The 21,659-nt window shown below is 48.6% G+C and overlaps 1 protein-coding gene across 3 annotated transcripts in view; it reads left to right on the top strand.

Moving 5' to 3' along the window:
• KCTD15 (potassium channel tetramerization domain containing 15) overlaps positions 1-21,085 on the top strand; it is a 47,410-nt gene extending 26,325 nt beyond the window's left edge. For all 3 annotated transcript variants that reach the window (XM_038147883.1, XM_038147881.1, XM_038147880.1), the window contains 3 exons: positions 5,322-5,466; positions 13,514-13,819; positions 19,001-21,085. In XM_038147883.1, coding sequence (XP_038003811.1) covers positions 5,322-5,466; positions 13,514-13,819; positions 19,001-19,156 — 607 coding nt within the window. In that variant the 3' untranslated portion in view covers positions 19,157-21,085. The remainder of the gene's footprint in view (positions 1-5,321; positions 5,467-13,513; positions 13,820-19,000) is intronic.
• Positions 21,086-21,659: the final 574 nt, after the last annotated feature.

Raw genomic sequence — 21,659 nt, 5'->3', positions numbered from 1 at the left:
GCTGGGAAGGTCTGACAGCAGTGTCCACTGCTCACTCAGCCTGTGCTGCTTCAGCTGGGCTGTGGCAGTGCCAGCAGAGAGCTGGCACAGCCCTTGAGAGGCTTTGCACAGTGCTTTCCCAGCAGTGTCTGCCTTGTGACGGGACAAGGAGTGGGCTCCTGACAGACACAGCTATGTGAGCAGCAGTGCCAGACACTGTGTTAAGGCCTGTCAAGCACCTCTGCTCCAATTCATGGCATTTTTTCTCTTTCAAGCAGATAACAGTATCTATCCTACCCACCTTGAGCAAATATTTGAGAGATGAGCAGCACTGTTTGTGCTCAGCAGCAATGACTGGACTCTGCTCATCGCTGGGGATGCTTTGCTGCTGTGTCCTGCAGGGCAGTTTCAGGTCATGCTCGGTGTCCCACCTCTAAACAGCCCTCTTCTCCCTCTGTGGCATTTCCCACAGCCACCTCCTCCTCCTCCAGCTCCACAGCCAGTACAGCTGAGAGCCCCCATAAAGCACAGGGAGCTGTGCAGAGATTGCTGTGTGTTTGCACTGGGGACAGGAGGGCACCCACGGGACACGTTCAGCACGGAGGACACGAGATGCAGCACAGACCCACCACGCTTGCAGGACCCACAGACAGGCATTTCTCTCTTCTTCCCTTGTTCTCCCACAGAATGAGGAAAAAGACACATTCTAATGACAGTTTGCTGAAATGTGCGTTCCCTGCTGATTTGACATTGGGCAGAAAAAGTGTCTACAAAATCAATTTTTAATAAATGTAAACAACTAAATTATGAATGACAAGAATATCACTGAACAGTTAAATATTAATCATGTAATTACTTAAATTAATACTTTTAGTGCAATATTGTGATAGAGAGTTCTTTTTACGCTGTGTCACTGCACTGGCCAGACCAGTGCTCGGGGACTACAGGACCACAGTGGCCCCACAGCAGAGGGACCTGGGGGCCTTAGGGCCTCATGGTGCCACAGCCCCACTTGCTGGTTGTCTCACAGGTCCCACAAAACTGGGTGCTCTTCTTAAGACCTCTGGAACCAGATTTATTAGGAAAGAGCTTGTATTTTCTGTTCAAAATAAAGCTGTCAAGAAAATGGCTAAACTGGCCTAAACTAGAGAGCAAACTGCCCCACCCCCAAAACTTTTCTGTCCCAAAGTGCCATGAAACTCCCCAACAGCTGTGTGTGATGTGCAGACCCACAGGTGTGCTCAGTGATGGTCTTTGGGATGACCAAAGGTGCCCTGGAGGGAGCTGGGGGTGCCAAAAGCCCTGTCTGCTTCTGCAGTGGAGCTGGGGGAGTTGATGAACGAGGTGGTGTGTCCTGAGCTCTGCTGTGGGGGCTGGACTTACTGCCCTGCAGGCCCCCTCTGTGCTGCTGCCTGCACGGGTGCTGCAGGGAGCCTGCAGGCTGGAAAACCGGTCCCCAGGATTAAGGGGGGGCAGCAGCCTTCTGTAGGTGCTTGCAGGCAGCACAGGGCTTCTTTCCTTGCCCAAGAAACTAAGAAAAGAATTTACTGGCGCTCTTGTCCTTGTGGGTTGGCTGTCTTTGTTGTTTGTTTTTAATCTAATAAAAGAAGATCTTAATATCATGGTAAAATTGGTACAAAGCTAGAAACTCACCCCTCGGCGTTTTGGCGAAACATTATTGAAAATGTAAAAGCCTTTAGCAGAAACAACAAAAGCACAAAGAAACAGTAGGAATGGGATCAACAGGTTCTGTTCTGGCTCCTGGGAGAGGCAGAGAAGTGCACCCAGCCAGGGCTCGAGGTGCCAGGCTGGAGGCTGGACACCAGCCCCGTGGTGGCTCTGCAGCTGCAGTGGCTGGGGGCAGGGATCCCTGGAGGGCTGGGGTGGGCAGCACTGCAGAGCAGGGAGCAGGCAGCTGGGAAGAGCACCTTGCTGGGAGGGCAGGAGCAAGCCAGGAGGAAGAAGAGGGGACTGGGAGGATCTGAGCTCTGGGCAGATGGTGTGAGCGCGGCCAGGGCAGCGGAGGCCGTGGAAAGACATGCTTGGCATCCTTCTGCTGGCAGCTGCTGGAGCTGGTCCTGCCTCAGTCTGCTCCCCGTATGGAAATTTAATGTTGGACACGGATTATACAAGTGCTTCTAAATTAGAAAGTGAAGCATCTCTTGCAAAAAGGTGGGAGTGCTGAAGAAGTGTTCGTTGTTCAGACTCGCCCTTTGCTGCAGGATCCCAGTGCAGCTCTTTTTGCCTTGTCTCCCTTTCCCTGTGCCTCCTGCCTCTTCACAGGCTGCACTGGAAGTACCTTTCCTGTGTGCCATAAGCAAGTGCCTCCTGAAAATGCTAATTTGTCCACCAGTACAGCACTGGTTGCCGTGACCACTCATAAAAACAACCATTTTCAGGGTGACTAGTGCCCAGTGTGAGCTGCAGCAACGCCCCGTGAGTTTCAGCTCATGGCACACGGTGGGTCGCTGGAGGGAGCAGCTTCCTGAGGCTGCCAGCCAGGCTGGTGCCTTATTTCTGATTGATCATCAGCACGTCTGTACAGTGCAGAGCCCCTCCTGTCCCCCTGCTCTTGCTGACTGGCCAGCTCTCTGACAGCCTGAGTGCATTTTGCTCCTGGGTGAGGCATTTCGTTCTGGCCACCACAGACCCATCCATGGAGAGCTTCGTGTCCCGGTGCAGAGCATGGAGCTACTCCTGGTCACTGTGCTCCTTCCCACGGCTTCACACATGATGAGGAATCCTGTCAGGAGCTGTCCATTTGAGTTCATTTTGTGCTCTCCCAGCATTGCATTTTCCAAAGGACTTTTCCAGGTACAGTTTGAACTGGCGAGATGAGAGAAGCTGGAGCTCTTTCCACATGCAGCATTACAACATGCTGCAGTGAAGTTGGTTCTTGGAACGTAGCAGCCCCCTAAAATGTCAAATAAATCCTTAAACTATTCATCACTCTGTTTTTGGGGTGGCAGTTAAGTCTTTCAACACTCTGTGAGTTTCTTTCCCCAGCAGTAATTTTGCTGGTGAAGAAATACAGCTCAGGGCACTCCACAAAGTGGAGCCTCAAAATTCATGTTTTGTTTTCATTACCAAAAAAATGCTTTGCTACATTAAAGACTGGCCCATTAAAATTTTGTACCCTGTCTTCTCTGCACCCTGTCGTTGTTGGCAAACCTTCCCCCGTGCCCGTGCAGAGCAGAGCAGCTTTGCTTCTGCAGACTCCGCAGAGAAAGGGCAGCAAAGGGGAGGAGGCTTCAGCCACAGCTCAGCTTGTTCAGATGCAAGATCTCAAAACTTCCAATAGCCATGCAAATTTACTCAGTAAATGTATGTACTGAACCTTGAGCTATCAGTGCTTCCTCTGCTTTCAGTGTATCCCAGCACAGCACACTGCCAAAGGAAATAAATTAACTGTCTGGTTCCTGGAATAAAGTGTAACGCTGTACAAAGCAGTATATTTAACTGTCTTGGGCAAATGGCCCTAAAATAACAACAAAAAAGAACACAGTGAATTACAGGAGTCTTACTGAACCTTGTGATTATATAAATTAAATGTTGCCAGGTGAACTGGATGATGTTCTCTGATACTGTAGGAACGCTGGAGGTTGGAGAAAACAGTAAATGTTATAATTAGGGTTTAGGAGAGCACTTGGTTATTCTCACAAGTAATTCAGACTAGCTGTATGCTGGCATGGGCATGAGAGCAGGCAGTAAAACCTGGAGCTTCCTTAATTAAGAGGGCAGAAAGGTTTTTTTAGCAAAATTCAGCGGAGACTTACCAAGTCCAGTTTCATTTATTATTTCCACATTTTATTTAGATACAAATGGTGCATTAATAAATTTACAACCTTATTAGCAAGTTAGAAGATCAGAGCAAGGTGCAGCTGTGGGCCAGGGCCCGGGGCACAGGCAGGGGCAGCAGTGGGGCAGCAAACCTGCCTCTTCCCAGCACCTGGGTGGGCACTGGGATCACTTCCAGATGCTCCCCACGCTGCTGGGCCTGAGCTTGGGGTGGGTGGTGGTGCTGGGAGGAGGGAGCAGCCAGGCTGGGCTGCAGCGTTCGGCAGCAGCGCTGGACATGGCCTGCAGCAAGGTTTGATGAGCTTGTTTTCCAGGGAAGGGGAAGCCCTGCCCTGGTCTCAGCGAGGCTCCCGGGGGATTTCATGGGCGATTGGAAGGGCTGGCTCGATAGTGAAATGCAGCCAGCTGTGGGATGGTCTCTCTGGGAAATGGAGGAGTCCTTGTGGCAGGATTATTTAAGACTCGACTTTGAAAGACGAGCCACTCTGCAGTTGGGAACAATGCTGCACTGTCAGAGAGATGGACTCAATTACTTAATAGGTCGTTGCTGTCTGTCTCCTGCGTTTTCCCTTTCAAGAACATATATTCAGCTGGGTTATTTCTCATGGGAAGACAAAGCCTTGTGAGAGGAGGCAGGCATTTGGAGGGGAGAGGCTGGAGGAGCAGCAGCCAGGCAGATGCCTGGTTTGCTCTCTGTGGAACAGGCTCCTTGGGACTGAAAAAACCTGGAGTGGTGTAGCTGATGTGGTCCTTTGGTCCCATAATCAGCTGATCCCACAGTCTCACAGGTCTTGCTCCCATTTTTTTCCCTCACAAAAGATTTGCCGTGGTGCTCTCCCTCTGCCAGGCTCCTCCCCAGGACTGCTGGTGGTGACACTGTGGGGCTGCATGGGCCATTGGTTTCTGGTTTTCCAAAACATTCTGCATTGGATGGACACCGACAGGTCCACAGAGCCCATCTCAGTGCCTGGGCAGCCTCTCCTTCAGCACAGGAAGGTCTGGATGGCGTTTGATCAAATGCCAGCCGAGCTGGAGGCAGGCTCATGGCCAGGAACCCATCCCTGGAGTAGCCACTTGGTTCCCCATTAGCAGGACATGGTGGGCAGGGACGTGCCACTGCCAGGGACTCGTGTTCTCCCCAGGAGCCCTGTGCCAGCCCTGGGGTGAGAGTTCCAGCTGTGGGTGATTGTCCCCAGGAGCCCTGTGCCAGCCCTGGGGAGCGTTCCAGCTGTGGGTGACTGTCCCCAGGAGCCCTGTGCCAGCCCTGGGGGAGCGTTCCGGGTGCTTTCCTGGTGGGGCCGTGGGCCTGCCTGGCTGAGGGCAGCACGGGCCTGGTGCCAGGGCAGCCATGGGGCCCTCAGTGCCCTCAGTGCCCCCAGCCAGGGCCCTGCCCTCCTGCACGGGTGTGTCACCAAATTAACGTCCTGCATTCCCTTATGCACCTGGTTCAGTTGATGCACCTAATTTGGTTGTTCTCAAGCCCCAAGGCTGTAATGAGATTTTGTCCCTTTTGCCCATTTCCTTTTCTCTTCTCTTTTTTTCAGAATAAGTCGTCTGTTTAATGGCACAGAGCCTATTGTCTTGGACAGTTTAAAACAACATTATTTCATTGATCGAGATGGGGAAATTTTCAGATATATATTAAGCTTCCTAAGGACATCTAAGCTACTGCTCCCAGATGACTTTAAGGTAAGGAAAGCTACAGTCTGCAATCTGTTTTTTCCTCCCGTTCTGTCATTTGTTTTGGGGCACGTTGGTTTGTATGCTTGACCTAAACACACTTAACTAAATGTTGCTGTTTATTTGTTAGGATTTTTAGTACTTGTGTATTACACCAGGGATGCTATTATTTAATAAATGGACCAGTGGTTGTCATGGATACTGAGAAAAGTTAAACGATGAAGCTGATAGCTAAATCAGTTTTTCTAAACTAATTGTATTTTCTCACATTTTTAGCTTATTTATCAGGGTATAACAACAATTAAGAAGCAACATCAGCAACTTGCACTTAGCAGGGTTTAATGCTCAGAATCTGAAAGAAATGTTTCAAATTTGATACGCAGAGGACTTGAACTGTGTAAATCTTTTTCTTGTTGGTATAAAAAAGAAACCCTTAAACAAGCCCATGAGGATTTGTGTTAGACATAACCAATGCAGATGGTTTGATTTCAGGAAGTAATCTGTTCGCAGTTCATGTCAAAATATTCTTGGGAGATGGAATTGACTGAGGGCTTTTTAAGGAGCAGGACATGTTTTGAATGAAGTCATGGTGCTGGTTGTTTCTTTGCAGGCCCTGATTGTTTAAAGGCTCCCCTCTTGGCCTTGTTTGTTTGGTTTTGCACTTAGGAAACTTCCAACATTGTCACCCTGATGTATGAAAATTGGAAGACAAAAGTGTCCAAACTGTAGATGACAAGATTCAACAAAAGCACTTATTCCAGGATGAAATGATGAATCAATTGGGATGGCAGATGGGGATCCGCTCAGTTAGAGGATGCAGAGCATTGCTAGGAAGGAAAACTCCTGCTTTCTCTGAAATGCCATTTCACTTTGTTTTACTGGCTGGGCCACAGGATCACTCGGTCAGTTGTGACTGAGTGAGTCCAGAGTGGTGGTGGTGGCTCTTGCTTTGGAGTAGAGCTGGTCCTCGTGCTGCCAGCTCAGCCATTCTCACCTGAGTTAGGAGGAGAATCGTGTCTGACCCACCGTGGGATGGTCTGCAGCTCACATCTGGTCCCGAGGCAGGGGCAGGTTTTGGTGGTCCTGGTTTGAGCTCCAGCCCAGAAGGGCTGTCCTGAGCACTGGTGTTCCTGGTGAGTGGCAGATGGGCTGGAGAAGTGCCCTGTGGGATGGGGGGAGCCAGAGAAATGAGGGCTGGGAAGAGAAAACTGCAGAGAAATGAGGGAAAACCTGTGTGTAGTGGTGGAGCTAAAGACCAGAGCAGTGCTGGAGGTTGTAGGATGGATCAAGGGAAGGGGTGGATGGAGAGGCACAGGAGAGCAGCTGTGTTTTGGACAGTCCAGTGGGACAGTGGGAGAAGAGGCCACACCTGGAGTGCTGTGTCCAGTCTGGGCCCTCAGTTTGGGAAGGACCTCGGGATGCTTGAGCACGTCCAGAGGAGACAACGAGGCTGGAGAGGGGCTGGGAACACAAACCCTGTGAGGAATGGCTGAGGGAGCTGGAGGTGCTCAGCCTGGAGAAAATGAGACTCAGGGATGACCTTAGCACTCTCTGGAGCTCCCTGAAAGGATAGCTGCAGTCAGCTGGGGTTGGGCTCTTTCTCCAGGCAGCACTGACAGAACCAGAGGACACAGCCTCAAGCTGTGCCAAAGGAAATACAGGTTGGATATTAGGGAAGAGTTTTTCTCAGAAAGAGTGATAAAGTTCTGGAATTCTCTGCCTGGGGAGGTGGTGGAGTCACCATCCCTGGGTGTGTTTGACAAAGCCTGGATGTGGCACTGGGTGCCAGGGTTTAGTTGAGGTGTTGGGGCTGGGTTGGACTCCATGATCTTGAAGGTCTCTTTCCAGCCCAGTGATTCTGTGATTTTGTGAAGAGAGGGTAGGAGAGAAAAGAGAGGTGGTTTGAGCTGATCATGCCCTCCACCAGCATCCAAATTTCAGAGGTGCTCAGTCACAGAAGCAGCAGGATTTGGCTGAAGCCTGGAGAGGAGAGAATGCCCAGGGTTTGTCCGTGCAGCCCTGGCAGGGCTGAGGGAGCTGTGCCTGCTCAGGCCCCTGCTCCACAGCATCCCTGGGCACAGGGGGAACTGCATTTCAGTCAGCTCCTCCCTGGGAGAGCTTTAGAGCAAACCCCAGGCTAATGAGGGCTCAAGAACAAAGCAAAGCATTGCTAGGTAGGGAGGAACTAAATCAAAATGCAGAGAAGAATGCTCTGTAAAGCTGTATTAAAACTGCACTGTAAACGGATTTAACTTCACAGAAATTGTGTAATTTTGCCAGCATGATTAAAGTGACAGAAGACAATAATCAAAGGCAGCAAATGGAATCACTTGGTGTTTCTAAATGCAAAACTCTATTTAAGGTATAAAACCTGACAGCTTTTCCAGTGAGACTTGCATTAAATGTTCTTTATGTCAAACAAAGCACTATCAAGTGTTTTGAATATTTATTAGTTTTTACCCCTTAATTTAATCAAGCAGTTTATTAGCCTCAAGGTTTAGCCAAGTTGCTTTTCAACTTGAATTGCTGCTCAGATGGTTATTTTGGAAAGTTTGGAATGTTAGTACCACACCAGCATTATTGTGTTTGCTATTTCAGTGTTGTTTTCAGATGAAGTTAACACTGAAATGCAGAGAAAGTGGAGTGTGTGTTCCGAGGCTAGTGATTCTTTATTATCAAGTCTGATGGTGTGTTTACAGTGAATATTAATTACACTTGCAACTACTACTGAGACAGAACTTGAAAGTGTCTCCCAGGTCTTCCTGCTGAAAGTAGCACTCCTCTGGTTGCTGTAATTTTCCTGGGTTTGGGGCGTTTGAAGCCACATGAAGTGTGCTGAGGGCTGAGTGTGTGGCTGGTTCTGCTCTGCAGCCAGCCCGTGCCCAGCGGGTGATGGTGCCTGGCTGGAGCTGCTGCCAGCTCCCTGCTCTGGTCCAGTGCCCTGAGCATGGGCACTGTGAGCACCCCTCAGGTGGAGCAGAGCTTGGGGCGGCTCAGCTCTGCCCCACTGCTGCTGAGGGCTGCCTGCCACAGGAGCTGCTCCTCCTCTGGTGCCCAAACTCCCCTCCTTGATCTCCCCTGCCATCAGAGGGGCTCCCCCAGGACGGGCAGCACGTGTCCCCTTCACTGTCCATGCCTAACTGCACGCAGAACCGGGAGCTGCTGTGAGTCTTGTTTGAGACTCACTCCCTGCTCAGAGAGCCTCAACAGAAACAGACACAGGCAGTGTGTGTATTGTAACTCCCTTCAAAGAGGGAGGAGCACAAAGGCACAGGACATCTGAGTTTTATGTGGATTGCAGAGATCACCTGTGGCACCAGAATGACAGGGCCACCACTCTAATTTATTAGTACAGTTACAAAATTTGTGTGCTTGCATCTAAAGTCTCTCAAACTGACCTGAGGAAACAGTGCAGTTGTCATTGTAGAAGTGAGCAACTTGCTTTCATAGCCAGGAGTCAGATCTTCACAGCACTAAAAATACAAGAGAAACATTGAGTTAGGATGACAGTTTGTTGTTTCTTGTAATAAAGAATAACAAGTGAAAAATGGACAGAAAGAGCCATTTCAGCCTGTTCAGCAGTCACCATTAGGTACAAAAATAAAGGCTGTCTTTGGTACGGAGAGAACAGCACCAGGTCTGTGGGATACATGGGCTCAGTCTGTGCTGGCTGCCTGTGCCTGGGTGGCAGATCTGGACCAGCCCCTTGGCCCTGGCATGGAACAGCAGCTCTGCTGGGCTGGAGGTCACACCTCCCACCTCCTCCCCAGGAAGATGTCACCCTTGTCACAGGTGACTGCCAGAATTTAGCCCTCTTGAAATCCACCACAGAAAAAGCTTTTCTACAGAACAAAAAGCAGTAAATTATTTTGTGAAAGGCAAAAGGCTGTGTCTTTGAAAGATCTGTTAGTGTTTCCCATGAGATCTACATGTAGGCCAGAAGCTGTGGCTGGAGAAAGGCTGCATGCATCCCACCTGCCTGGCTGCTCCCTTCTTCCAGTGACCTGGCAGAACTTCCCACTAGTTCCTGCGACAGCCACAGGATGTTCATGGTGGCTATAAAGGCTTTTTGTGATACTTCACAGAAAAATTAAAGGCTGTACTGTCTGTCTCCCCTTTCAGTCTATCAAAGAGCACCCTGCTTGTGACTGCCACTGGTGGTGGGAATCACCTCCAGAGGAAAATGTGTTCCTGGGCTAAACAGAAGCGGTTCCACTATCTGTCATAGTGTTTGGCTCTGGTGCTGCTGTTAGGGAGCTGGGAACACAGGGGAATAATGCTTGTAAGAAATGGGAATGCTTTAGTCCTGCAGGACAAGGAACTCCTGAGTATTGTACAAAACCTGCTGTGGAATGCTGCCTGCTGCTCAGCAGCACTGCCCTGCCACCAGGCTGGAGCTCTGCGGGAGGGAGGCTGCAGGTGTCCCTGTGCAGGAGGACACAGCTGTGCCACAGGAGCCGGGCTGAGTTTCAGTGACCCTCTGTGCCCTTGGCCACTTGGCTGCTCCCTGCCTGGGCCAGTGGGATGTGCCTCTCCTGATGGGGCCAGGAAAAGTCATGTCAGCATCTGCCTTTGGTAACTTACGGAAACCAGCAGCGTGGAAATGTTCTCATGCAGTTCTGTGGCACCTCCCTGGTGAGGGCTCTTGTGGGTTTCATTCTTCTGCTTCACATTTCATGTTAAACGTAAGTAAATCTTCAGGGTAGGAATTGCTATCTGCAGTGCAAGGGTGGAAGTACCTATGCCAGAATTACCTGGGCATCCCAAGCATTCAGTGCAGATTGCCCAGAGCTGGGCTCTCCCAGTCGGCTCACAGACAGAATTCTGAGCAGTGTGTAAAACCTGAAGGAAGAGACTGTGGGCTGGTGTGCAGAGCCCATGACCCTGTCCAAGCACAGGATCTAGAGACCCCGACCCCCATGCTGTGAGCCACTCATTCCGTGTTCCTGGCTGTGAGATCCTCCTCCCTCCCTAAACACACTGTCAGATTCCCTCAGGATGCCCCAGTCCCTCCCTGCAGAAAGGCCAAATGTCCCAGAAGAGGAGCAGGGGCAGTCTTTGCTGCTGGTGGCTGTGGGCAGCAGTGCAGGGGGTCACACAAGGTGTCCCTTCCCAGCACTGTCACTGCTGGACTGCAGTGAATTTCTCTTGCTACAGAAGACTGTTTTTTATCCCCTCCACTTGTTACTGTGCTACAGCCAATTCCCCTTACTGGCACTGCCTGACAGTGGTGCCCTGATTCCCTGACATCAGCTCCTGGCACCAGCACACCTCAGTTCCCAGGGCCTGTTACAGGGCCCTTCTTCAGGGGCACAGCCCTTCCCAAATTTGTGCTGAACCCAAGTGTGGAACAGGCACAGGCAGGGGAGCCTGGCTTTAGAGACAGCTTGGCTAGCACGTGGTGCTCCAGCCCAGCCCTGATTTCCACACAGCCCCCTGAAGTGTGGCTCTGTCGTTCTGGGAGCACTAGTGGAAGAGCTGTTCCATTTGAAAGCAGGCTTTCTTCTCACAAAATGGTATCAGAATGTACAATTTATCCTGTTCATTGTAGGGCCAATGACAGCTAGCAAGAGTCACTGCAAAGCTGCAGTGGGTGGGGTGGGCTGAGCTGCCTGTGGGAGAAGCAGGGCTGATGTGATCTGGGTTTGCTTGGTTTGTGGCATTGCTGTTCTGGCCCGAGGGTGCAGGACCACTGAAGTCCTGTGATTCAGGATTCTGCCAGGCTAGTGCAAAGCCAGGGGAGGCAGTCAGAGCCTCTGTAATGTAATGGGCTTTGCATCCAGCCTCAGGAGCCCTGTGCCACTCTCTGCTCTCAAAAATGAAGGGCTGTTCTTTCTATCAGTGTACCATCTCTTCCAAGTTTTACTGCTGAGTTTTCTTAGCACATATCCCTTGATTGATTTTACAAATAATACCTTATTTTATAGTGTCCATGAACCCAGATACTCTGAAACTGGTTTTTCAGGACCTACTGAAAACAGCAGATGACTTTCCACTGGCTTCAGAAAGTACTGGGTGCTCCTGTTCACTCTACACCATTACATTTTCCCTTAGCATTGCATGTTTCCTTGCTTGGAAAAGCAATCCATGGCACCAGCAGATGCCAAGTGAACATTTGGCAGGCCACTGCACACACCTCTGTACTGAACACAGTTAGGTGGTAAGACTGCTGATTCAGTGTCCTGCACAGAGATTTCAGATTTTTTTTTTAATTTAGGCCACTAATCCCTGTAGGTTTAAACTGATCCTCTGCTCAGCACTGAGGGAGCATCACTGGTGGACAGAGAAAAGCAGTAATGGTTCAGCAGAGAGTGCTGGTGTTGGGGAGGGTGAGAATACCTTCCAGGAGAGGACGAGGCTTTGGGGCTGGTGCTGTGTTACCTGAGCCCAGGCAGTGCAGGCAGCCTCCTCAGCTCTTTGCCTGGCCTGTTCCCAGCACTGGTTGTTGGTTGTTTGCAGCATGCTCTCTGCATGATTTCTTCTTTAATCTTCTGTGTTTTCCATCTTCAAGCTGTCCCGTGAGAGTGTTTGTTGCCCTCATTTCTTCCCACTCGCTCTTATCCCTCTTCCTCTCTGCTCCTCTTATCCTCCAGTCCTTTTTTCTGTAGCTGTGCACATTGTCCCCACCTCAGCAGACATCAAAGAGATGTAAAGGATTGGATGTCCCTTTTGTAAGTCGATCACCTTGCCCTGTCACTGTGAATATTCATATGTCTCCAGGCTGAAGGCAGCCCTGGGGTGAAGGAGCACCTCCACTACCAGTGGGTCTGTGGTGCCAAATTTGAGCAGAGATAACTGCTTTGGTTCAGTAATACCCTGCAGCAGGAGATTTTACAGGTTAATTCCAAACCAGTATGTAGAGTTGCACCTTTTTGTGCTGCATCTTCATTGGCCTTTGATTCCCCTCCTCCTGAGTCCTGAGGCAGCAGCACACCCGTTACTTTTCCTGTGCTTTTGGTGCCCATTTCTTGATTGCTTCTTATCATATCATTCTTTCCAGTCCAAATGATTTCAGCCATTTCAGTCTTGATTTTTCTTTTAATTTCATTTTATTTTTCATTTCACTGGCGTAGAACTGGCCTTTGTCCCAGCTGTTGACCTCCAGCACATCCCACAGAAGCACCTGTGGGGCAGCATTTGGGAGTGTAAAGGGGTGCAGGAGCAGGGAAAGCAAAGCCTGGTCTCTGCAGGGAGGAGCTGAGCTCTTGCTGCTCCTCGTCCCCCTCCTGCTCTGGCTGGGCCTGGGGGGCTCAGCTGCCTCCTTGGGTTGGGGGCTCACACCCTTTGCCTCCCTGTGCTCTCACATATTTCAGCTGAGGTGGGAAGATCTGTCAGAATCTGATGAAACGATCACTGAACTGGGAATTGGATCAAATTGGGAATTTGAATTGCCCAAAGCCCAAGTGAAGTGATGGACAAATGGCAGGGAAGAGCTGCTTCTTTTCAGCCCTTGGAGCGCACAGCTGAGCTCGCAGCCGGCAGGATGGTCACCACCTCCGTGTAATTTACCAGGCTCCAAAGTACATTTGAAATACATGAATAGTCAGCGAGGGCAGGCAGCAGCTCAGCTGCGGGAGCTGAATTTCAGCCCCAGCAAAGGCAGGTGAGAAGTGAAGCTGAACTGACATCTCCATCTCCTAGCGGGTGAGGCGACGGCGCGGCCTGAGATCTGCTGTGAGGTCAGGAGTGTCCGAGCCACGAGGGAAGAGCAGGGCTTGGAACATCTTCTCTTACATCAGGGAGCTTTGTTTGTTGCAACCAGCTATTTTGATTTCTTAACCCAAGAGTGAAGCCTCCTGGCGTTGAGCTTGTGGGATAATAAATGAAAGGATAATTCAGTGCCATGGGAACTTCTCAGTCAGCTCAAACAATTCAAGACCAGCACCGTGTGGTTTTCTGTGGAGGTGTAAGTACGTGGGTACCTGTTGCCTTTGCTCTCTTGCTGACAATACATAAGCCTAAGTAGGTCAAACAGGAACAATACTCATTTTTAAAAGAGAACTATAAGCATTTCTAGTTTCTCTCTCTCCCTCTCTCCTTTTTTTTTTTTTCCCAGGACTTTAATCTTTTATATGAAGAAGCAAAGTATTACCAGCTGCAGCCAATGATTAAGGAACTTGAGCGATGGAAACAAGAGAAAGAACAAAGGAAACATTTCCAGCCTTGTGACTGCTTGGTTGTAAGAGTGACTCCAGATCTGGGGGAAAGAATTGCATTGAGTGGGGAGAAGGCTTTGATAGAAGAGATCTTCCCGGAGACGGGGGATGTCATGTGCAACTCGGTGAACGCGGGCTGGAACCAGGACCCCACCCACGTTATCAGGTTTCCCTTGAATGGATACTGCCGGTTGAACTCCGTGCAGGTAACGAACGGCCTTTGCTGCTGCCTCCTCCGGGTCCGGGCTGCTTTTTTTACTATGTCTTCTTCAATTATATGCAAATTATTTGCTTCTGCCCAATTACTTCCAGTGCTTATACTGCAAGGAAACATTTTTCTGCCTGGTGAGATCACAGTCTTTCAGGTTTTCCTAAGTCTAAGCAGAAAAATACATTTAGATTTTGTGTATGTTAGTGCCATGCTGGCCTCATAATGGTGTTATACTGATAAATGCTAATTTTTTTCATCAATGTATAGCCTTTGGCAGTTTTTTTTTTCCTCCAAAGTGCCTCTAGGAAGAAAGAGAGAGTTCCAAAAACTACAAAAAAATCTCCACACCATTTTATAGAAAATGCAACAATGTGTAAATGCATAATTTATGTCTCACTCATAATTAAATGATGGTGCCTGCGGGATGGACTTAAAAAAATTGATCTCTGCACTTTTTTTTTTTTCAAAAGGATGTTCTATAAAAATTGCCCAGAGTATTTTAAACAAAAATGTATTTCATTTTATACTCAGAGTTTTGACATTAGGTTTAAAATTAAACATATGAAACAAAAGAAGATAACTGGACAGATAGGTGGATGGCAGCAGGAATAAATACGTGGTCTGTGTTGAGGCAGCAGCCTGTGGGCAAGCAGTGCCATTTCTCAGGGATCACCAGAGCTGAGCCAGAGCTCTGCTGCTGGGGCTCTGGGCAGGAACCAGCTGCCCTTAACTTGGGCAGGACAGAGCTCTTGGTTTCCCTCCGTGTTCCTTTGGAATACGCTGCAGATGTTCGTGTTACGGGCAGGGAAATCATCCTAGAGGGGAGTATGTCCCAAGTTGCCATCCTGTGCAGCTGGGCTGTGGCTGTGGCTGTGGATGTGAACTGGGCTGTGGGAAATGCTGTGGCTGCCTTGAGAAACTCCCCTGTGGGCACACAAACCCACGGAGGAGCTGCTCCGAGGGCCAGGCCGGCTGGGCAGGGCAGGGACGGGCAGCAGCAAGGCAGGACGAGACCCTGGAGCTCCCGTGGCTGTGTGGGCGTTGCACATCAGGCTCAGGCACCCTGTGTCTGCCAGGCCGCCAAGGGACATCTTCAGGAGAGTCCCCTGAAGGTGCAAAGGTGGCAGGAGGTGCCGGTGCCCCCCCTGCGTGGGCAGCGTTCCCTGTGCCCCCTGGGCTGGAACCAGCCCAAACCCCCGGGGCTCGGGGGGCTTTGGGTCTCCCCAGAGGGTGTCTGGTTAAACTTCACCAGGCCGTGGTTCAATCTGCACAGTCCTGAGCAATGTCACACTCGCAGGGTTTGGGCTGGGGCTGCTCAGAGGCAGCTCTGTTTCTGGCAGTGGGACAGGGAGGTGTCCCCAGTGCTGTGCCGGGAGGAGAGGGAGCGGCTCAGCTCGGGTGCGTGGCTGGGGAAGAGCCTTTGTGTTTAGATCACACCGGCAACCAGAGGAGCTGCAGCCATAAAGGGTCACAGCGAGCAGCCCAGCCCTGCCTGGCGGAGCTCTGGGTGCCCACACGGCTGAGCACTCAGCTCTTCATCCAGTGCTGTGACTTCTGGGATACACGTGCTACATGTGTAGCTGAACACCAATTACTGTTATTATTTGAATGTGTTTTGAATTCAGTCAAAATTCAGACAGAATCAAAGGGTCTCTTTGCAAGTTCATGTTGTGGAAAAAATTTCTGTCAAAGAGTCTACAGTATAAGTAATCCTGTTAAATTACATCATTTTACTAAATTACATCATTTTACTATGTAATTAATAGAAAGTGTTTTCAAACACTTTCTGGAAAATGATGCCTTTCTGAGACCAAAGGCTGATGAAATCAGCAGCTAATTAGCATTGGCTCTGATGAACTCTGGTCAGCACACAGGCACTGCTCTTCCCCCTCCAAGGACTTTTTTGGCAAAACAATGTTAAGTCAAAAGCTGGAAGTACAGTGAGGCAAATGCACAGACTTAAGGGAAATGGGTAGTGGTTGGAAGAGCAGAATTGCTTGCAAAGAGTCCCACAGAGCAACACAGGAAGCCTGTCTGCTGTTTGCTCAGGTGATACATGACTTCTGCCTCCCTATGCTCTGCTCAATGTATTTGGTAGCACAGTTGCAATATTTACACTTTTTTTCTATATTTGAAAAATATTTTCATTAAAGGCTTTATATCAGGAACTCTGCATATAAAACAAAGAACATCAACACCTATTAGGCAAAAAAAAAAAAATACAGTAACTCTTTATTTTACACCCATTTGTAATTATATATAGGTACAGGTTTTTTTCAACTCCTTGCAATAGGTTCTGGTGGGAGTCATGAATTTACCTTAGAGAAAACTCTGTGATGCTTGTGAATGTTCAACGTTAAGTCTTCATAATTAAGAATGTATTTGTTAATATTCTGCACAATTTCAATGAAAGGATCAGGTTTCCATTTGGAAAACCTCCCAACAAAATCCATGTGCTTGGAATATTGGAAGACAGCATATATTAAATCTGAGCACAAATCCCCTATTTAATAATGTGCATGTGTCCCTGTACATGGGAGAGTCACAGCTGATACTCAGCTTTTGGCATATGCTCTTTGGAGATTTTAGCAGAGTAGCAGAGATGGTCACTGCTTTCCCCCTGTCCATATCTTGCCTTCAGAAGAAATAAAATGTATAGAATCAAATTCTCTAAATGGGATTTAAACCTCTCCATGTTCAAACACTGTTCAGTCTCATGCATGGAAGCACAGGAAGGAGCCTTTCTCCCTAGACCTGAGCTCAGCCTCATCCCAGTGACACTCAAAACTGCAGTATTGAAACATCCTCAGCATTGTTTACAGGATTTGGCCTGAGAAAATTGATGACCCCAGGGTTTTTAACACCACATTATAGCCTGCAGTCCGGTCCTTCCAGCACATACTGGGCAAAAAGGAATCACTTTGTTGGCCCGTGCTGCTCTGAGGTGCAGTGTCTGTCTGGACTGGGTGTTTGCAGAGAGAGGCACCATGAGAAAGAATCCTGTGTTAACATCCAGCTTTCCATAGCTTTGGTCTGAGGCAAGCCAAGGGCACCCCTCTGCTTGTTTTGTCTTACAAGCAAATCGATTTAAAAAACTTTTTAGCAAGGATTTGGAAGTCCCCTCTCTCTCAGAAATCTTACCTGTCAATCCTCTGTTCCACTATCCAGTTCGGTGGGAGAGGCCTCCTTTCCCATGGCTGGATTGTCTCACATCTTCGTCCTGCCAGGGCTAGGAGCAGTGATCACAACACAGGCAGAGTATATTCCAGCCTGTGAAACAGCAGCCTGCTGATGCCTTATTCCTCCTTCCGTCTCAGACTCCTCCTGCCTTCCCCTCTGAGGAGGAACGGTGTTGGTGTCTGCACCCCATTTCCTACAGGCTCCATACAGCTCAGGTGAATAAGAGGGATGAAAGCTTTCTTTCTCTGTCGTAAATGTATTTTATTAACCCATTCTCCTGCCTCTTCTCTTCTTCTCTCCCACTTCATTTTTCTTCCATACTCCGGTGTGCTTTTTTGATCTTTCAGTTCTACTACTTTCTTGCAGTGTAGAGTATGTAAAAATCAGGGCAAAAGTCAGGGAGATTTGGCAGATGTGACTTTCTGAGAATGTTAAGTCCCTGTGTCCCAGGGCCAGGCAGAACTCCTCGGGCAAGCTGATTTTCAGCAGACTCGGCAGGACTTAGGCAAAGCTCTGCTGGAGCAGCCTCTTCCTTTGCCCGTCCTTAGAGCCAGGGTAGCAAGAGGGAAACGTTTTAGTGAGCCCTGAAAGCCAAAGCCTGGATTAAATGCAGATGGATAACACAGGCAGCCCCCAAGGAGGGATCGAACGGATTAAAGGCAGCAAATGCTGCTGCCATGGTTTGCATTGCACTAGGACACCACCTTGGACACAGCTGTCCTTCCAAAATCCCCTTCCTGGAAAAGGCACAGCCAACACTCAGGCAAAAGAAACGGTGCACTGCTGTGCTCACAGTGAACACAGCCCAAACTCCTTCTAGAACCTGAGCCCAGGGAGGTACGAGCTGACCCTGTCTGCAGGTGGATGTGTTGCTTAGACACTTCTCTAGGATGAAGAAGTTTGTAAGGGCTTGGTCCAGGTTGCTGTGGGTGCAGAGAGGTGTCACACGGGGCTGGTGCTGCTGTGACCAGGATCCCGGGTTTAATAAACATGGGTCACTTCCCTGTTCCTCCTGCTGCCACAGTGGGAGCCACACTTTAGGTGAGGCTCTTGGAGAATAGCACAGGCTGCTCCTTGATGGCATTTATCAGTAGAGAAAATCACAGCAACCATTTTTTCAGGCTGCTGCCCGGGACTCAGGGGAGCCTGATGGGTCCTGCATTGTGATCTGCCCAAGGTGGATGTGGCATGTGCCCTCACCTGGCTCTGGGAGAGGCCTGGAGTGTCCTGCTCTGCTGGGAAGCTGAATATCAACACGAGCATGCCTGTGAAAAACGGCCCCGTTCCCCGAGCCAGGATCAGTATATCCTGGGGAAATGTGCTGTGTGACAGTCACAGAAATTAAAGTTGCCTCTGGGTTCCTTAAATTCGTGCATCTAAATTGCACCAACTTCTCTTTAGGAGGAGGAGAAGAAAATACATATTTGGGCAGTACAGATTAACCTCTTTCTTGGGCCAGAACCTTGCCCTGTTGTCCATGTCCTGGCTCTGCATCCTGTCCCTGCCATGCTTTGCTCCCTTCCAGCGAGGGCAAACAGCTGTGATTGCCACAAAGACCTCGTGGATGTGTCATTTGAACTCCTAATACATTTTCATCTGCCAAGGAAGAGCTGCTCAGCCCCGCTCTCTCTCAGACTGTTCATATTAGTAATGATTAATTGGCACTTTTTATTAGAACTTAAACTTGATGTTGCTTTCTATAAGGAGTGAGAGCATCAATATCACCACAGTCCAGTATTTTACTATATAATACACTAAGCTGCTCTGCAGTGCTTATTTCTTTGATTAATTTTTGTTTTCTACAGAGGTTTGCTGAGAGCAAGACTTTAATCACAGTATAGTCATTTAACAATAAGTTATAGAATTATAGCTGAATAATATTCATTCAAGGAGGACTCGAAAGACTAAATCCATCATTTAGATCTGGAGTTTCCAAATGCTTTTATCACTAAAATTTCCTAAATATTAATCTGATTGTTTTCCCTCCACATTGCAGGTGCTCGAAAGATTATTTCAGAAGGGATTTAACGTGGCAGCTTCCTGCGGTGGTGGGGTGGATTCCTCCCAGTTCAGCGAGTACGTGCTGTGTCGCGAGGACAGACGACCACAACCCACCCCAACAATCAGAATAAAACAGGAGCCCCTGGACTAGACCCTCCCCGTGCCCCCTTTGTAACCGTAGAAGTGTTTAATAGTCCCTTATGTGAAACACTAAGGATTTGCAAAACAGTATTAGCAAACAGATTTTGACTTTATGTTGCCCATCAGTGGTACTCTGAAACTACCTGTCGCATAGCCAGCCACGGAATGCATTTGGAAAACCAGTTGTCTGTCGCTCACGGTGGAGTTCCCGAGCACACCCAGCACGGCAGGGCTGGGATGGACTTTGGGCTGACCAGCAGTGGTGTGGAACAGGCAGAGCTTTGGAAACCCTGGCCCCGGACTGGACTTCTGCAGCAAGAGCCATGGAAGCAGTGGAACCGACCAGCAGGAGCCCAGGGACACCCCAGAGCTGCGCTGCGGGGACGGGGCCGTCTGCGGGAGGAAGAACCCCAAGAACTGCACTGAGAACCTTCCCTGACTGCTGCCCCTCCTCCATATCAGACGCGCTTCACACCCCCAGCATCACGGTCACCTGGTGATCGTACTCACCCACATGAGCAAATGGCTTATTTTTATACTACATTTCCAGCTGAGGTCTCTCTCTGTGAACAGGATCCAGAACCAGAACAGGACTGATCCATAGTCACTGGTGCTCAGTACTTAAACCCCCCACACACCAAACAAAACAAGTGACGAGAAATTGGACAGGCCCACTCATGGCAATATTTGCAACAGTAGGGATCTGGAAGCACAAAATAAAATGCCACCCACCATCACACGAGGCTCACATACCCCACGAGGAGCTGCAGCTCTTTTAAAGCCAATCTTGTTTTGACACAGCAGCTGTTATGTTTTGCATCATTAAAGAAGTGTGGTTCTACCAAACAAGCCACCCCTGGTTAATCATTTACTAACCATGTTAGAAGCCCACATTTAGCAGGAAAGTTTAAGAATTTTGGACAAGCCCACTCTTTATGGGTCTGGAATTCTTGCAAAGAGTTGTTAAAACCCTGTATTGCCATTGCCAGATGAAAGCAGGATGCCGTCAGTTTAAATTGTTTTATTATTTTAAATTATTAAAATTTGAATTCTGTAGCTGCCCTCTGTCTGTGTAGCTTTCTCTGTAACAAAGTCAGGGGTCTGTCTGCAGGAGGGTCCTGCTTCTGCCAGGACCTGGCACCGACTCACAGGGCTTTCTAACTCAGGAGACAGCACCGTGTTTGCAGGTGCAAGGCTATAAATAGCATTCTGCTAAATCCTGTTTATTGCTGTTCAGCATGATTGGGTCCTCAATCACTAATTCATGTGTTAATCACAATTTAGTTTCTCCCACAATAATTTATAGAATACTGTTGTAGATGATGAATTTTAATTAAAGTCTTTTTAGATGCATAAATATGGCCAAATGGAACAAGGGACAGAGTGTTACGTGGTCAACAGTTCTTAATGCAAATTGATTGCAATCAGGCAAAATTTAAAAGTCATGTTTAAGACCAGTGTTTTCAAAAGCAATGAGCTGTACTGACTATCCAAGGTAAAAATCTAGGCAGGGGTCTAATTTTTGGAAAAGGGCTGGATACCTGTCCATGGGAAATCAGACCTCTGCAGGTTTTCTCACCTTGGTCACCCAACTCAGAAATCTCTAATGGCAATCCTGGCCGGTTGGCCTGCTACCTTAGCAGAACAGTTGAGCAAATCTGTCTACTTTTAAGAGTTGTAAAGTTATTTTATTTTGTGGTTTTATACTTGTACGACATTCTAAAGTTGCTAGGCATTGCCATATTTGAATATATGGCACAACATTCACCTTTGTATGTAAGATATCTGTAGAATTGTATATTATACATTTAATATTGTAAAGAACTTAACGTATAATTGTCATGTATTTGTGTATGCACATTTCTTATACAGTACTTCATGCCATAAACATTTCTGTAAAGTAAATGAACAAAAACAAGCACGTAGGGTGGAACACTCACTGTATCTCCCATGTTGTTTGAAAGAGGTGAGAATTTTTGATTGCGTCTTCTCCAGCCCTTCGCTCCATTCAGCGTGATGTAGCCATGTCTTACAAAAAGATAGAAGTGTTTTATTTATTACTTTCATACCTTTAAGTCCAAAGTATCCCTCAATAGTCCATTCAGGTCCTTGTTTTTATCCTGTATCCACTCCTGCCCTGCCCTCTGGCACGGGGTGAGCTGAGCACTCCTGGCAGCACACCCTGTCCAGTTCTTACCTCTCAGCCAGGGAATAAAGGTGATATTCCATCCCAGGGACCTGCTCCTGCCCCTGGTGCTCTCCCCAGGCAGCTCTGGGGAGCGCAGACTGGGATGGTGCTTTTCACATCTGTGGAACGTTGGAAGTGTTTGTGGTTGGTTGGTTGGTTGGCTGGTTGGTTTTTCCTCAGTTTGGTGTTTACTGTATTTTTTTTATGGCTCAATAAAGCAGCTCCCGTAGTTGGGGCAGCTTTGCTGAGGTGGCATTGGAAAGGGTTCCAGGCTGCACCAGCCGAGTTAAATGTGAACTTGAGATGGAAAGTTTAAACCATGACA

Source organism: Motacilla alba, chromosome 11, assembly GCF_015832195.1.
Source record: "Motacilla alba alba isolate MOTALB_02 chromosome 11, Motacilla_alba_V1.0_pri, whole genome shotgun sequence".
In the NCBI taxonomy this organism is placed as follows: Eukaryota; Metazoa; Chordata; class Aves; order Passeriformes; family Motacillidae; genus Motacilla; species Motacilla alba.
The sequence above is the reverse complement of the archived record's forward strand: the minus strand, read 5'-3'. Positions and strand labels throughout refer to the sequence as shown.